Source organism: Cygnus atratus, chromosome 17 (assembly GCF_013377495.2).
Source record: "Cygnus atratus isolate AKBS03 ecotype Queensland, Australia chromosome 17, CAtr_DNAZoo_HiC_assembly, whole genome shotgun sequence".
Taxonomy (NCBI): domain Eukaryota; kingdom Metazoa; phylum Chordata; class Aves; order Anseriformes; family Anatidae; genus Cygnus; species Cygnus atratus.
Window position 1 is genome coordinate 12,546,374 of NC_066378.1, and position 17,291 is coordinate 12,563,664.

General features: G+C 41.3%; 1 protein-coding gene across 2 annotated transcripts; it reads right to left on the reverse strand.

The window, feature by feature from the left end:
- Window positions 1–87: 87 nt before the first annotated feature.
- Window positions 88–14,683, reverse strand: ANAPC5 (anaphase promoting complex subunit 5). 2 transcript variants are annotated; one of them, XM_035564958.2, is made up of 17 exons: window positions 14,396–14,683; window positions 13,693–13,772; window positions 12,988–13,097; window positions 12,461–12,656; window positions 10,609–10,678; window positions 9,079–9,180; window positions 8,264–8,454; window positions 7,265–7,346; window positions 6,486–6,575; window positions 5,349–5,530; window positions 4,724–4,859; window positions 4,412–4,486; window positions 3,544–3,665; window positions 2,251–2,358; window positions 1,615–1,762; window positions 839–1,001; window positions 88–430 (listed from the first exon to the last, which is right to left on the reverse strand). In XM_035564958.2, the coding sequence occupies exons 1-17, from the start codon at window positions 14,597–14,599 to the stop codon at window positions 216–218; spliced, it is 2,274 nt and encodes a 757-aa protein (XP_035420851.1). In that variant the 5' UTR covers window positions 14,600–14,683; the 3' UTR covers window positions 88–215. The 2 variants fall into 2 exon arrangements, with proteins under 2 accessions (XP_035420851.1, XP_035420852.1); XM_035564959.2 differs by having other exon boundaries at window positions 10,609–10,675; window positions 14,396–14,654.
- Window positions 14,684–17,291: the final 2,608 nt, after the last annotated feature.

A 17,291-nucleotide genomic window follows, 5' to 3' on the forward strand; every position in this document is an offset into this window, starting at 1 on the left:
TCAATTCTTAATTTCAAGTACAGAATAAAAGCAGAATGGGTGGAAACCCATGCTTCCCCCTAAGTCATTGCAAACAAAATACAAGCATGTTCCATAGAAGACCATGATTTATTGGCAATTACTCTGAAACACAAACGACTGAATATAGTAAAAAGACATTTGTAAAAAAAAAAAAAAAAAAAAAGGAAAACAAACAAATCTCATCTTCAAATGCGTCACTTGAACGCATTTATTAAGGGGACACCATGTGCAGGCAGTTCCTGGTGCAACTGACGGAACAGCATGGCACATTTATTCCTTTCCTGGGTCTTGCCTAGGGTGTGGAACAGCCGGGCTTGGAAGTAGAGAACATCTCTGAGCTGCTCTTTGCAGTCCACTTTGGCAAAGTAAGTCTTAGCTTCATTTAGATTCAGAATAGCGGATTCCAAAGCTGTGAGAAACGGGGGACAGTCATACTTAAGAAAATAACACAACAACAACTCCAAGCAATGCAGCTCCATTCTAAGGAGCCCAATTATAAATTCCTCAGCTTTTCAAAACACTTTGTGTCTTAGCAACATGGTCCTTCAGCTAGTGTCTGTTATTCAACCTTTGCTGCAAAATACAGGTGTTGAAGCGCGCAGATAAACCGCATAAACAACATGCCGTTATAAACACCGCATCTATTGAACAACTAATTCCAAATTAATTCTCCTATCTGATTACCAGGTAATACACTCCGCTATATCGTTTAAACTTCATTAACGGTGATTGTGTAGCAGGACTCCAATATATGCCCTGGTTTGTACCTCTCAACTGAGCGCAGTTTCAGTGGGGAAGAGTTAACTCTTCGCATTACCTTCAATCTTCTTTTGCTGAGTGTAGGAAGCTGCAGAAGCCACCTGACACTTGGCCACCAGGAACATGGCACAGCCTTTGTCCAGCACAGCTCCATGGGCCAAGACAGGTTCTATGGCCATATGCAGAATATTCAGGGCTTGTTCAGGAATGCCAAGGATCAGCTGAAAGAGAAACTTTGCTTGTCTAATACCGGAATCTACTGGTGAGAGCATGACCTTCTGAGAAGACCAGAATAAGCCACAAAAGCCACATCTGTTTCCAACACAGCAATGCTACAGACAAGGATGTCATTTTCTTCTCCACAATCTACTTGTGAATCAAAACTTACTAGGAGACATGAACTACTATCCGGAATGATTAGGCATGGCTTCTCCACTCCAGTCAGTGCTGACAACCAGGTCCCTGCCAGCTCAGAATAAACAGTGTAACTGAACTCCAGTACCAGCATTATTTTTAATTCAGGCACATGCCAAACTGTGCTACTAGAAAGCTGAAAAAACAGCATAAAAATAACAACTGGAGAAATGAAGGCAGAGCCAATTTATGCTTGCCTGCTTAAGTATATACAACAGCTACCCATCTTACCGACGCACATGGAACTCAACTTTTATTAGCTTCCCCAAAAGATTTTTACATTTAGAAAATACTTCATCAGAATCAATAATTTAATTCCGACAACGTTATGGTCTTAAATCTCACAGGAGTAAAAACCGTACCCAGATCCCCAGCAAAAATGTTGCCACACAGCCCTGTGAAAACACAAATCAAACCTACCTGGGAGAAAGCCAAGTTCAGCACAGTCTCAGAAGCCAAGTACTGCAGACTATATTCTCGAGAGAGGGCAAGAGCCTGCAGTAGGACAGGCAAGGCTATGGTGTGGCATGAAGACCTCCAGTAGAGCTCTGCTATTGACAGCAGTACACTAGTCAACGGAAAAGGAGAGAACTGTAAACTGTTCTCTTTTGATGAAACACGGCCACTTGTTTCCCAATTACTCCATCCGTTACAGTATTGATTTTATTATGAATTACATTACTGCACATACAATAAACTTAAATTCCACCCTTAAGAGGAAATCCCACCTCCTTACAAGGATAAAATAACATTAACTACTCTGAAGGTTGGCACAAAGGCACAACTACATGCATGTTTCTTCTTCCTATTCATTTTGCAAGCATTTAATACCTTTTAGGTTACATATACACATATAAGGTGGTACTAGGTTTCAATTCCGTGGTATTTTGAGGATTCCTCTATACCATGTTTAACAAATGAAATTATTATTTCACAATCACCAAATCATTTTAGGTAACCTGAGGACTGGTGAAGTCCGAACATAGACAAATTGAAGTGGTTGATTCTAATCACTGCGAAGTGGCTTTAATACTCTGAAAAATGAAGCATTCTTACCTAATCACCATCTCAGTGTTCTTGATTTTCTGGCAGTGGATCAACAATTTCTGCAAGAGTTTGTGCGCCTCTGACATTTGATTTTGGGCTTTCAGTACAATGGCTTTTCTATCGTGGTAGAAAGAAAACATCACTGATATACAAGTATTTTAGATACAAATCTGCTCTTCAGAACACAGTAAAACAGGTCTTTATTTTGTGACCTCTGTTTCTCGTGACAGCGGAACAGCACTCTGACAAAGCACGTTCATGCTATGCACAGAGGCAGAGGGAAAATCAAGTAGCTCTGGTTGCTGGACAACTCACAGCAGAAAGGATCAAACTCATGAAACAGCTTTAGATAGAAAACAGGGACTGCCAAAAACAAAGGCCAAAGAGGCAGCAGTGGTGGGAGGGCATGCAAACTGGAAAGCAGAAGTAATTATTTGTGGAAGAAAAACAGGTATGATGTAAGGTAGCTAAAATTGGCATAAGCTAACAAGGACAAGGAGCGAGAGGGAAAGAGTGAGAACAGGGAAGTAAAAAAAACAAATACATAGCTGTAGGGAATGTGTAAAAACACCCCAAACCCATATACTGAGTGCTATATTTAAAGATCAGGGAAGTAACAGACAGTCCAGTTCCAGAAGGACAAGCATCAGGTCCCACAGCTTGAATAGCGATCTTCCGCCTTACTGGCGCTGGCTATGTTTTTAGGTGTTTTGCCTCATTGCAAAACAACAAGAAATTGATTTCAACAGCAAACCGTCTTCATGCTCAGCAAATAACAAGTTTTAACCCTATTCTATTTCTAACGTTTCCATTCAGAAACAAGAACAAATTGAGGTGACAGAAAAAAAAAAAAAAAGTATCGTCCCATTTTGTGGACGTAGAAACTAGGACACAGATGAAGACATAACTCAAGCTCTTACTGTAGCAGAGTTGAGATTTGGCCTTAGGTCCCTTAGATCTATCTTCTTATAAAATTCTGCACAGTGCTTAGGTTTGACTACAGCTACCATGGCAGATTTTGAAGAAATATTTTGTGTTCTCAGGCCACATCTACAGCTCTAAAACAACAAGAAATTCACCGGTGCTATTCCTGTTCTTAGAATGTCCAGAGAAACAACTAGAAATGATGATTACAGGATACACTGTAATGGAATAAGCACTACAGATTAGACAACATGACCATAATTAACTCTGGAAAGGGAAGCACACAAACACACGTGATTGCCAGCAACCATTTTGCTACATTTTTCATTATCGTCATGGGATACACCTGCAAGCATATGCAGATTCACGATTTCTTACCTGTATACTCCTTCAATGCTACTAAGTGCTGTAATTCCTGCTACAAGAGAATCTGCTATATGGTATCTGCCATCATTCATGGCTCTTTCAAACTGTATTTTTTGATCAAACAGCATCCAAAGCTAAACAAAGAACATCCAGGAACATGTTTTAGAAGTTGCACCTGCTCATTGTCTAACCCCAAGTTAGAACTTAATTTTTATTTCCCCCGTGGATATTTATGTCTAGACACAACTGACTATCCAATTACAGTATTTTCTAAATTACAGTCCTCAACAGAAATACTTAGGTCTGGAGTAATGTTTCAATGCCACAGCTCACCTATTTGACTGTATTTTAAGTAAAAAAGCTTTAAAATCATTACTAGTGCTTTAAAACAGTAAACTTGTTCTGTAACAGAAAAAGAAGGACCAAACTAAATTTAATAGAATCTTAAACACTTTAAAGTAAATAGTGCCTCTTGGATTGATACGCTAACGTGTTTCCCAGTGTTGCACAAAACCAGCCTCTTCTCTCAGTTATTTCTGGAGTGTAATATATCAAAATAATTACCGCTAATTAAACAGAACTTTGAAGCTCCAAATCGACGTATACCATTTAATTCCTGTGCGTGCTCATGAAGTAGACGCATATTCCTCTGTCACCTACAGTTCTATTTAATCAGCCTTTTCTTAGGAGGCAATTAAAACAAAGGCATTTTCTTCATGCTTTTGCAGAAGAGTTTACGCCACACGGCTTCAGAGCGGGTCATGAGCCAAATGAAATCAGCAAACGTGTAACCCAAAGCATCCAGAGTAAAGAGGGTATGAATTCAGATCCTATTGTGTAACAGTTACGCAAGTTACAGGCTAAATTGTATATACTCTACCTGTGCATGCTGGCTATTGGGAGGGAATCTCTCCTTTAGATGTTTCAGTATTTCAGAAGCAGCTGCAAAGTATCCCTGTAACACAAAAACAGCACTCTGATAAACACAGACCAGGGCAAGCACCACTCCCCTTGATTTCAACCCAACCTTCATGGCAAGAACTCGCCAGGTAAAAGCCCTTTATTTTCTTTGTTCTTAATACAGACATTAAAGGCAGAAGAAAACATGATTCAAGTCTCGCACTCTCTGTCAACACCACCCACACATCCTTTCAACCAAATGACTTTTTGTGCGACTAGCCATAAAACTCACCTGCTCTGCATGCAGCTCAGCCAGGTGACACAACACTACAGCAAAGGACTCCGTGTTATTCTGCTGAACGCCCACATTCACAGCCTCCAGACTGTTCATGCTCAGCAATGTTTGGGCTTGTTGAAGTGCCATGGTGCTTGAGCAAGAGAAACATCTTTTAGCTTTCAAGCAACAACCAACCACCATTTTTTTAATCTATGGTCTTGTTATGACTGTGGCCTACAGACTGATTTTTGGGGTAAGCCAGCGGCCTGGGGGAAAATGAAAATTTTTAAAACAACTGCTACCCAGGAACTCTAGACTACACAAGCACATCCAACGCTACATACCAAAAGCTGCACATGGTCCAAGCACAGTGATGCTGAAAATGGGGACACGGGAATGACTTATGCACTATTTGCCACTACTAAATGGAAACTCAATCTCTTCTCCAGTACGATTTTTGAATGAACACTAGAAAATGGAAATAATGGAACCCAGCCTATACCAAATCATGATCTGATTACTTTATTTTAGTGCACAGGAGAGACACAGTCACTTGTTACATCTATATAAATAACTCAAAATGCATTACGTGCTACCCAGTACAGTGAGCTCACCCAAGAGTTGAAAAGAAATGAAATACCTGCGGCCATATAATCTCCAAATGGCAGTCTTCTGTGCTATACTAATATCAATAAGCTCTGACAAGCTGTGTTTCCAGTGCAACAGATCAGAATCTTTTAAGGCATCCATTAGTTTGTTGGCAGCCTTTCCTGCAAAAGCTCTTTGCTGAACCAAGGACTGTATTCCCAGGGAAGCAAGGTACTGGGAAGAAGGGGAAAAAAAACATAAAACAAAGTCATTGAAAGATGATAGATGATAGCTACGCACTACACCTGTGAACTATACCGGAGCAAGAGTTATAAATTAAGAAAAAAATCCCAAAGAAAAAGATGTGATGTTATTCAGCACAGACAAAGGAACACTGCTCCAGGCATTTCTTTAAATACACACTTACACACACCCACACATACATGAATGCCAGTTTGACAGATGTGAAAGGTAATTTCCACTCCCCCACACAGGAGTCTTAAAGAGGATGACTGGACTTGTACCTAGATTCTCCAATGATGAAACAGCTGTGAAAACAGAGAGCCTTTCCTCCCCTTCCCTACCAAGCAGCCATGTCTGATTTCATCTTCCAACATTAGCAGTTTAGTTCCTTTTAGAACAATTCAAAAAGGTTGCAGATCTTGGGGAAAACAGCAATTGATACAGGGCACAAAACCATCTAAGGGGAGAGCTGCCATACAAGACTTCACAGCTGGGACGCAGCCATACAAGTAAATGCGTTCAAAGCCCTGTCAGAGGCATCAGCACTGAGTTTCAGGGAAGGCTGAGGCATAAGAACCTCCCCTGAGTGCCAGCAGATTGCATTATGGGCCTAAGACCTAGATGGTGCATAGGGCAGGCTAGTGGCCACAGAGTTCCCCTGTCTGAAAAACACACAAGGTAGAAGGAAAAACAGTGTGCCTTGCGATAATGCACTCACAATAAAGCAACTCAACTCTGTTTGTTAATATAAAGAGTCAAAATAATAGAAACAGCTAGATTTTGGAGTATAAAATAGGTTGGTTTATATTCAATTATGTATTTTGTAATAATAATTTTGACCACCCCAAAAAACGACAAACAAACAAAAAAACCTACCATGCATACACCCCTTCACTCCCATATGTATGGCTTAGAATACAGTTAAGGGTAAATGAAACAGACTTACGGGCAAACCAAAGTGTAAAGATTTGTTTACTGAGTGCTCCAGCAGAACACAGCTATCAAATATCTTCTGCTCCAAGATGTATAACCAGCTCTAGTAAGGGAAAAAGTTAAAGTCATTGCAAATAGCTGATGGCTACAGCATTTTTCATTTTACATTTGCATGGAATGCACAAAAACCTCTGGAAACACCAAAATATGTCCAAAGTCCAGCCTGGCTGGGGCACGGGCCTGACAATACTGGAGTCAATACTGGAGTTTCAGAGTAATGCACAGAAACCCCGTTATACAGTTAATTGTGGAAAGCAGCACCTCCAGAGTTTGGTAACACAGATGCCTTCTCATTACAGCACTAATGTTCATTACAGAAAAAAACAGAAAACTAAGTCTTCCCTTCCTCCTTTTTGTTTGCTGAAAAGAAGGGTAACTCTGTGAAAATACAGAAGACAGTAAGAAGAAAGTTTATGAAATACTTCAGCTCTTTAAAGCACATAAGACTAAACTTTGACCTTAGTGCTGAGTAACTCTGGCATCACAATTCCTGTTTAAGAAAGTAAACCTGAGTCACAACAAAACTGTCCCGATATCTCCCTACTCTCCAGCATTTGTTGCTCCTGGTGACCCATCTGCTAAAAACAACATCACCCCACTGCGGGACAGTCACCTTCAAATTACTGATCCGCTTGACGAGATGTTAATGTACGAGTAGTTCTGTAACAGTTCAAGGGCTGAGGTAACACAGACAAAGGTGACTTAACCTCTGTTTCAACATGGCTATCTTACCAGGCAGTGCTGCAAGCAAACATGATCGTTAGACTCCTGGGCAATTCGGATGGCTTCCTGAAGCGCAAGTTCAGCTTGTTGACTATCAGCAAACAAAAAAGAACATATTAGTATCACCACCGTGCTTAAAATACAGCATTACAACACCACAGAGGAACACTGATCTAAATTATGCATATCGCACTCAGAAGAAAACTGATTTAAAAGACTGAATGGCAAAGCCTAGCGGTCCAGCAACATATTCTAGACCCGAGGCTAATGAGCAAGATGGCATCTGCAAGCCACTACGAAAATGCAACTGTAACCCCTATGCAGGCTTTCAAATCTGTGTACGTGCCAAAGTGCCAAATTAGTGTTTGAACAGGGGCAACATTAAGTATCTGCCTATATAGAAAGAGTTGTCATTAATTTTTCTTATCTCCTTCCCATCTCCAGTCCTTTTACAGGATTCATCCAGGCAGCAGTCGATAAATGCAAACTGTATATGGAGATAGGTGAGCCAGCTTTATCAATAAAGTAACACCCATCACTACGGCTTTTTAAAAATATGCATCTCCTAGATGGCTTTTTCTTTAGTTATTCTTCTTCCAGATGATCAGCTCTATATTGATTTGAATATAACAGAAGAACAACTGTACTTTCTTGCGAATATAGTTGGAAATAAGCACTTATGTCCACTGACCTTTCTGAGCTCATGGAAATGTAGCAATGGAGAACTTAAATCCCTAGGAAATGGTCACAACCGGACGCAGACAAATGTCAACTCTTACCATGCTGTAAATGGCCCGGTTATTATGGAAACCAAATAAATGTCAAAATAACAACAAACCAAAACAAATCAGGATTACAAGAAAATTCCAACCCAGCTATCGCTGCTATCAAATTAGAGAAGAGCCTTCTTCTCTCAAACAGATTTTCATAATGAACAGGTCTATCCGTCAGTCCTTATGGGATGCAGTAAGATGAATTTCGGGTGTGCAGTACAACATATTGACTTACTAATGGCCAAACCGGCAGTGCAGCGCAGCTAGATTCAGAGCAGCGTATCTCAGACTCCGACCGTAACCTTCGTCCCCGTTGCTTTTGCTTTCTGCTCCAGTGAGAATTAAACGGTCAAAATAATGAAGGAGGCTGTGCGTTGAACTGAAGACATCTTGCACTCTGAGACTGTTTAAGTAGCTTAAATAATGCTAAAAAATGAAACAAAATCAGTGTTAACTATACAGAACTATTACAACAAAGTTTTGGTTTATACTTACTGTGTGTCTTCTTACTGCCCAACAAGTGCAACCATGAAGTGATATATAGGAAGAAAGGGACCTGCTCAAGAGTAAGTTCTCTAGGAACAAGGCAAATGCTTGCAGTGCAGGTCTGGAACCAACTCTCAACACGAGCTGTCTGTTGCTTTTACTGTAAATTGCTACTAAGCGCCAGAAATAAAGTGAACATCAACAATCAAAATCAGCAGGTATTTCACCCAACGCTAATTTTTAATCTATACGAGTACGAAGCCTGACATTTCTGAGGAAAAAGTTTTAGATTCAGTTCAAAAAGAATGCACTGACACAGACCCACCAAAATTAACAGGATTATTTCTATGCATAAAGCCAGACATGTTGTTAAGTACTTAGCTTAATTGAGGTTTCGGTACCTTCAGGAGTTTTGGTCTGAATTACTAAACATTTACATAGAACTTGCTCACATTTTCATCATCTGCTTATGTTTCAATACAGAATAAAATACTCCCAAATCCCATCCTAGAGATATGAAGAAATCCCTTTAAAACCATTTTGGATGAAGAAAAAGATACTTACTGCTTCAGCAAAGTCTGGATTAAATTTTAACAAGTTGTTCAATTCCTTTTGTAAAGATGCTGGAGTAAGAGCCTTTGTTTCATCGTTTTTTAGTAAAGAAGCCTGGAAAAAAAATGAAACCACTGCTAAGTAACTCAAACTGCAGCATTAGGAATATATTTTGATACATGATTGTCATTTTCTCTGTCATCTCTAGAGAGAGCGTTAAAGAAGATTTCAGAACAGCTCTATTATGACACTGAAACATCCGTGGCAGTTTTATTCTATCCTATATTACAGTGTTCACTTTCCAGAGATCAGAGAGACCGAGTAAAATAAAGGCATATTCAAAGGACTGTTCAAAGGTACTTAAAGAATTTTAAGTTTCCTTTTTAAGAACTAGTACAGCAGATTGCTCCCTGGAATTACATGCTTCTTTCACAAACACAAAACAATCAGGAAACTAAACTAAGCAAAAGCGAATCCATATTTTCCTTTAGGAAGTAGATCAGTTAATAAGAAAAATTAATCACCTAATTACAGGAATAAGCATTACTGAATAATGAAAGGACTTCCCATTTCTGAACCCCCCTAAGCAACTGATTGCTCCACAATATTCTAATTAGGAGAGAAAAGGTTTGTTATACACACCGGTAACAAACACTACGTAAATCATAACTGTCTTGTCTTCTCATTAAACCCCATTTCTAACTACTCCTGGATGAGGGGCTCTCCATTCCACATACACACGTGTATGTAAGGCAGCTAGAGCGCCAGCAACTGGAGCTGGATTGCAGGGCTCTGCGTGCCTGTGGCGCCAGCCGTGGGTCAGCTGAGGGATGCATTTGTATGTGCGTGTCTCCTGGCAGAACTAGACACGAGGCAATCCAGGTGCCAGGTACTCGATAAACTGAGTGTCGAACCTCGGCTCCCGGCAGAATTGAGAGAGCAAGGGTGTAAGTGTGCACACATTTCCCCTAACGGACCTTCACCCTGAGCAGCGAGAGGGAACCGGGATAGCAGGTAACGCTCGGCCTCACCACTGGTTGCACCAGGGGGCGTGGAGCTGCAGAACCTTGCTGCAGTCAGGCTGCTGCATTCAACAACCCTTACATGTAAAGATCCTAATGGGACTGAGAAGTCACTTCGAACTTTTAAAATGTGTGTGAAACATTACATATTATTTTATTTTATAAGCAAACTATTATAAGCACGCAGCGCATTTACTAACAATTGTGCCCATGTGTGTTTCTGCTCCTTTTTGTGTTTACCAGCTGGAATAACCAACAACATTGCACATTTAGCAGGCAGCACATTTGAAGCAAGCAGTCAGAACAGAAGTGACCTTCTCAGAGTAAAATATCATCATATGGTGTACATGCTTAGATAAAACAATTCTAACCCCAAGTGCTCCTACTGAGCAACTACATGTGAGATAATTAACAAACCTTTAACAGATATAAAAAAACATCATTTTGACACTGTGGATAAAACTGAAGGTGAAGATCACCTTACAGATCATTTACTCAACTTCGTTCAGAACTAACATACCTGCTGAGAAAGAAAATACTCTGCTTGTTTCTGGGAAAGAGGCCCACTGCAAGATATCTCTTCTTCCCTGCTAAAAAGCACTCTGGTTAGAAACACGGGCAATGAAATAGAATACGAGAAAATACATTTTAATCAGACCATCCATACTTTCGCTTTATGAATTTTTATGAGATAGTAGAGCTCAACAGCATAAAAGGAAAATAAAAGGAGAAAAATTAACAGAGAATAAAATCCACCACATTAAAGTCAGCAACCCAAATGATTTTACACTGTTTAGTTGTAATCTTCAGCCTGCACAGACCGTGGTCAGTATGAATGTTATCCCAAATACACATGTATTTAAAAAAAAAAAACAACAACAACAGCAGATACAAGATTTGTGGTGATATACTCAAGTGTCTAGCTCCTTTTTTTTTTTCCCCCCTTTTTTTTTTTCCTCTGAAGATATTCAAGAGGAAATGAACTGGCACTTTCACCACATACATCACTCCAGAAAACAGCTGCTCTGCAAAGCAGCCCGAAGTTCATTCCATGGAAAGACAACAGCTACAGCATAAAGCAAGACTCCAAAATTGTTAACTGACTCAAGCTACAGCAGAGCGTGCCCAAGCATGAGCTTACATGAAGACAATTTTTAAAGCACATTTTAAGTAAATGGATACACAAAATACTTTGAGGATTATTCTTACAGCGTAACATTTTAGCGAGTGAAATGCCTCCCATGCATCTCTGATGAAAATAAATGTCGGTATCTTCATTTGGAGAAGGGCGAAAAGAGAAACCAAAAATATTAAGCTTAACTTTTCCTCAAAGAGGAATCTTCCCTTGCTGGAAGCAGCAATGCTCTTTCCAACAGCTTTAGCACATCACAGCCTTGCACAACCAGAGAAGAATCATTCAGCAGTGGGCTGTACAGAAGGAAACTGGGCAGCATCTGGCCTTTAGGTTGCAATTCCCTGCGTGAGCATGAGAACGGGGCACCGCCATCTTCTGAGACCGAGCACAACTGCTGCCATTTACAAGTGATACCACAGGGTGGCACCACGGAAACGGGGAGGCCACCCAACTCGGCCAGAGTGCACCAGGCTCCAGGGGGAAAAAAACAAAACAAAACAAAAACACAGCTAGATACATCCTCTTCACATGCCTTAAACTCCATCAGTAATATAAAGACAGAACTTTCTGAATCCAAAGGTGACATAACTTCCCCTTTCTTCCCCTGCCCCACCAGCAAAACGGTATTTTAGCATTTCAATGTTACCTGTGCAGAAAACACTAAGCAGCTGCTACAGGAAAGAAACCGAAATCGGTGTGTATTGCTGAACTACAATAAGCATTTGAAGTTGAGTAACTGCAAACCAGCAAGATCAGTGCAAGCTCTGTGATCTGTACACAGAGCTAAAACAAAAAATCAACAAGATCACATTACTGTGAAAATGACTTCTTTGCAAAATACTGTTCATAAATTTTTAAGGCAGTATGCTTAAGTTTTGGCCTTGACCTAAAATTTCTGCTAACTATATGCACTAGACAACTCTGACACGAGGCAAATCGGTGACATCCTGCTCTAAGTTGGATATGGGCTAATATAAATTTAGAGTATACATCTCAATACTGCAGCTGAAGTTCCGATAGCTTCTCTATTTGCATTAAAATTAAACTATCCCAGATTGTAACACAGCATTTGTGATAGGACAGGCGCAGGTGAGTGTCCATGGACTTTGAGAAATTTAACAGGAGTAGAAGCTTGAGCTGGACAAAGCCTCAGTTTACTTTGATGTGTACAGAAGCAATCTAAAATGCAACTAATTTGCTGACAGAAGTGGGAAAGACTTTAATATTAATGTATCACCTTAGAGGTACATCAAGTTCTTCCTTCTCCATTTTCCCCTCCAGGTCTTCTGTATTTGTCAGCTCCATATCGTTCTCATCAATTCCACCTTTTTTCTCATCATTTTGAAAATACTGCTGAAGCGCGGTGTAAAGTTTATAGACCTGACTAAAAGAAAGCTTATTGTATGCCAAGATCATATGGCGCAGAAACAGACCTGCAAAGGAAAACATCTGTGTTATGACACCTTTATATAAGGTTCCCGATTCAGAGGAGACTACAAATCATTGTAATAACCAGAAGCTTAAATCTTTAATTTAGCTTAAGTGTCTCATCTCAGCCTACCAATTGATAAAATTCAGGTCTGCTTAGTATAAATCTCTAATTAATTCAGTGGCAAAACTCACAGATTATCTGATCACAGAGCAACTAACAGTAGCAAGAACTGCACACTGGGGAAAATTATTGGTTACAAAGCTGTATCTTGAGTGAATTCCGTCAATAACAGGTGTCAGATCAACTACAGCTTACAGACAATAGCTAGTTACCTACTACACTTGTTTTATGAACTTCTGGCTCTGTCCCAGAAAATGAATCTGAAAGGTCATCAAAAAATTGTTCCATATCTTTCAGTTCCCCTTCTGCCATAAGTTTCAACCTAATCAGGGAAAAAAAAATACATTTTTAGGATTTAAATATGATACATAAAATAATATTCCTCTATTTCAGGGATAGATGAGTAAATGCTGACAGATCCAAGAGGCAGCTGGTTCATTATGTCCAGAAGGTTTTTCACGTTTTGATTTTATTAATTTATGTAAATATTAATAAGAATCTAAATAATAATCAGATATTTTCTTTTTAAACTGCTATTGTATTAAAGAGAACAAACAGAAGGGATTGTTATTCTAACAAAATACGTAGGAATCAAAAAAATACTGATTTTAAAGCTGTCATTTTCTGAATTAGCTAATGTTGAAAAAAGCGTTCTGTTATCGCAGAGACTTTATTAAACTAAATTTCTTCAATGTTTGATTTGTGTGCATTTCGGAACTTGTTTATGACAACTAGAAAAGCTGCGGAAGCACGTCTTCACTCTGGACATACTGCCGTTTCAAATGGACATATAAACACACGCAGAGCGGTTATCAATAGACAGCGGGGCAGGTGTGAGAGTGCAGGAACACCCTGGCTGCGGCACTGCTTAGCACCCGCCCTGGACAGCTCCCCACCTGCCAGGGCCCAGTGCCCACCTGATGTGCACAGAGCTGGCCAGGTGCGGGCACGACTCCTCGATGGCCTTGCGCAGTCGCGACAACGGCATGTCGGGACCCTGGGGTGGAGACCAACATTGAATCGTAGAATCATTAAGGTTGGAAACAGCCTTCAAGATCATCTGGTCCAACCATCACCCTACCACCAATGTCACCCACTAAGCCATGTCCCTAAGCACCACATCCAACCTCTCCTTGAACACCCCCAGGGTCAGTGACTCCACCACCTCCCTGGGCAACCCGTCCCAATGCCTGACCACTCTTTCTGAGAAGAAACGTCTCCTCATTTCCAACCTGAACGTCCCCTGGAACAACTCGAGGCCATTCCCTCTAGTCCTATCACTAGTTACCTGTGACAAGTGACCAACCCCCAGCTCCCCATGCTTTCCTTTCAGGTAGTTCCAGACAGCAATAAGGCCTCCCTGAGCCTCCTCTTCTCCAGACCAAACACCCCCAGTTCCCTCAGCCGCTCCTCACAGGACTTGTGTCCCAGGCCCTTCACCAGCTTCGCAGCCCTTCCGTGGACACGATCCAGGGCCTCGATGTCCTTCTGGTAGTGAGGGGCCCAAAACTGAACAGGCCACGATGCCAGGGGCCGCTGAGGGCCCCCTTTCCCTTCCTTTTCCCTTTCCTTTTCCTTTCCCTTCTTCCCCCTTCCCCTCCCGCCCGGCCCGGCCCCGACCTGCAGCAGGGGCAGCAGCAGCCGGTTGAGCCGCCGCCTCTCCAGCAGGCCGAGCTGCGAGCCGGCGCGGCCCAGCTCGCTGAGGAGCACGAGCAGCGCCATCTTGTAAGGGGTGACCCAGTCCTTGATGCCGAAGACGTTGGCGTGCACCACGCCGTTCGTCATCATCGGGTTGAAGTAGAGGCTCTCGTGCACGCTCGCCATGGCGGCGCCCGGCCGCCATCACCCGCAGCCCCGTCGCCGAGGCAACCGCCCGCCCCCGCCCAGCCAATCGCCGCCGCTGCCGCCGTCACGTGGGAGGGGCCGCGGCCAATCGGGAGCGGGAGCTGTGCACCGCTACCAAGGGGCCGGCCGGAGGATGGGGCCGCGGGGAGACGTTCCGGGGGGGTGGGGGGGGAGAGTTGCTTTTCGGTCCCTCACTATAGTGTCGTGCTTCCAATAAAACACCCGGTTGTTAAAACAGCTCCGTTTCTTGTGAGAGAACCCAAAACCGCTGTTATTATACATCTGCTTGTCCCTAGGGATCTCATTTGACTTGCTCCTGATTCATGCCTGCAGGTGGTGAGAGGAGGAGGAGGCAAATCAAGCCGGGAGTAATTTCCTAGGATTTCTTTCCATGTAACAAACTTGATGTGCTGGTTAGTTGCTGCTGGCATAATCCTAGATCTCAAGGAACTAATATTCATTGGTTATAATATCTGAATATAAAGAGCATCTGTTATAATATCTGAATATAAAGAGCAGGAAGTAGCGACAGCTGTTAGGTTATACAAGTTAATTTACTGGTATTTCCTGAAAACAAAGCATGACAGCTTGGGCGGAAACACTGAAATAGCAAAGTGGCCTGCCAGAGAGTGGTGGGAGAAGAGAGACCCAATGCTGTGGTCAGCGTTTGCAGAAGTTGGCGTAAAAAGGAAGTGACATGCATCTGGCCCAAATCCTGACGTTTCTGTGTGACTCACCAAAGTCAACATGCAAATGGCACTGATAATCCTTCAGCGTGTTGTACAGTATATTGTATAAAGTGTAGAAAATGCTTTTAAAGTATATTCAAATGAACTCACAATACCCTATAACCAGCCCTCTAAATAGGCAGCAAGTGATTATTTTGGTCATATTAAGTTAAAGATTAAGTTACACAATTGAAAAAGCCATACTTTATCACAGCAGAACAAGGCTCAAGCCCCTGCATAATGTACCTGAGCTTATGAAGCATGAAATAGCTGGCACATGGATTTGGGAACTGTTGCATTTTAGTGCAGCACTAAATCTGCTGAACCAAGTCTCAGTAATCTGAAAACCTTCTCAAAAGGTAATCCCGAAGTATTGTGTCTCTGATATAAAAAGTGACTACTATAATGACTGTTGCTACTATATGTGGTAACCAGTCTGAAATTCCCAGATAAACTCCAGAGATTAACTTTTATTTCAACTTCAATGTAAAATTTTGCAAATTGTTACATTAAAAACAAATGAAGATTTCTATTAAGAATCACTTCTCTACCTCGCTGTCTTGTGATGTGTAAAACCTTGGGGGATTACAGAGCTGCAGCGACTCATCATTACTTGTTCTTTCATGACAGAAGTAAATGGGACATCTAGCATTAATAGATTTAAATCTTTTAATGCTTCTTTGGCACAATCCAGAAGGCTCAGCAAGGGCAAGATTCTTATTAATAGAACCTCTGCAAATGCCACTCGTCAGCCACACAGTAGCAGCTGGGGTTCTGTTCTTAAACTGTTTTTTAAGCAGTCAGCTTCCCTGTTTAAAAACAATTTATGTGGTTACAATTTAGACACGATAAACTGATCTCAAATCACATGTTACAAATATGATTCATCAAGATCTGCCCAAGTTAAGGCAGGAGTGGCAACTGCAGCTGTCAGCACAGTCACCATATCTCAGCCCAGTCAGGCCCACGTTGCTCCCTAAAACATCTGTGCTGGGGAGGATTTCTTGTCACAAGTCCTTACCAGAGCTAAAAGAGAAACTCTAGGTTTTGCTTGGTTTTTCTCATCTGTGGGACAGAGCTGTTATGCCGCTTACAGCAACTGCATGAGGAGCTCTTGTGTATTAGTGTGAGATCATAAACAAAATATCTGGGTAAACTTTGGTACTGCAGGGATGACTCTCTGAATCAACCAAGTTTACGTGATGTAAAAGTTTATAAAAAACAAACTGTAGTGATATGTCTCAAGGTGTCTTAAAGCAATCTTTTTTCACAAGAAACGTGGGATATGTGCTACTGCTTGTTCTACCACTGTTTGACAGCAGAAAGGAAAGCTTTTCTACTCTCTTCTGAAGAGCTTTGACTAAAATTGCAGGCTATTGTTGGGAAAAAATATTAATACCATATTTTTTATTAAAACATGTGTAAAGTTCATAGTCTATCAAAAGCTTCTTGAGGATCATAAACATTTCCAAGAAGAGACAACATGAGTTTGAACGAAAGCATGGTAACAGAGCAAATCCAGAAGCTGGCTCCACTCTTGTTGCTGGAGCTGCCAAGCCTGTGACATTCTGGTGGCAGTAACATACGTTTTTTGGACTCAGTTCTTCTATGAGCCCCGCCCCAAAAATAGATCCAGCCTGCACAAATTATTAGAGACTCTACGCAACCTTTTGTATGAGTAAATAGCGTTTGTGGTCAAAATCTATTTTCAGCCACTTTTGTCCTTCCCTCTTTTTGGCAGCAGCCTCCTTTGTTTTTGGCTCTGTGTGTTCTTATGTAAAGCTTGCCTCAAGGCTTTTTTTTTTTTTAATGAAATCTTTTTGGTTACAAGCTTTTGGTTGTTATATACCCTGTTAGTTATTTTTATTTTTTGATACACCCCATTCATGGCATAGAGAAAGCAAGAAGCGTTTGGAAGCCAGTCGAAAGTGGGATTTTTAAAT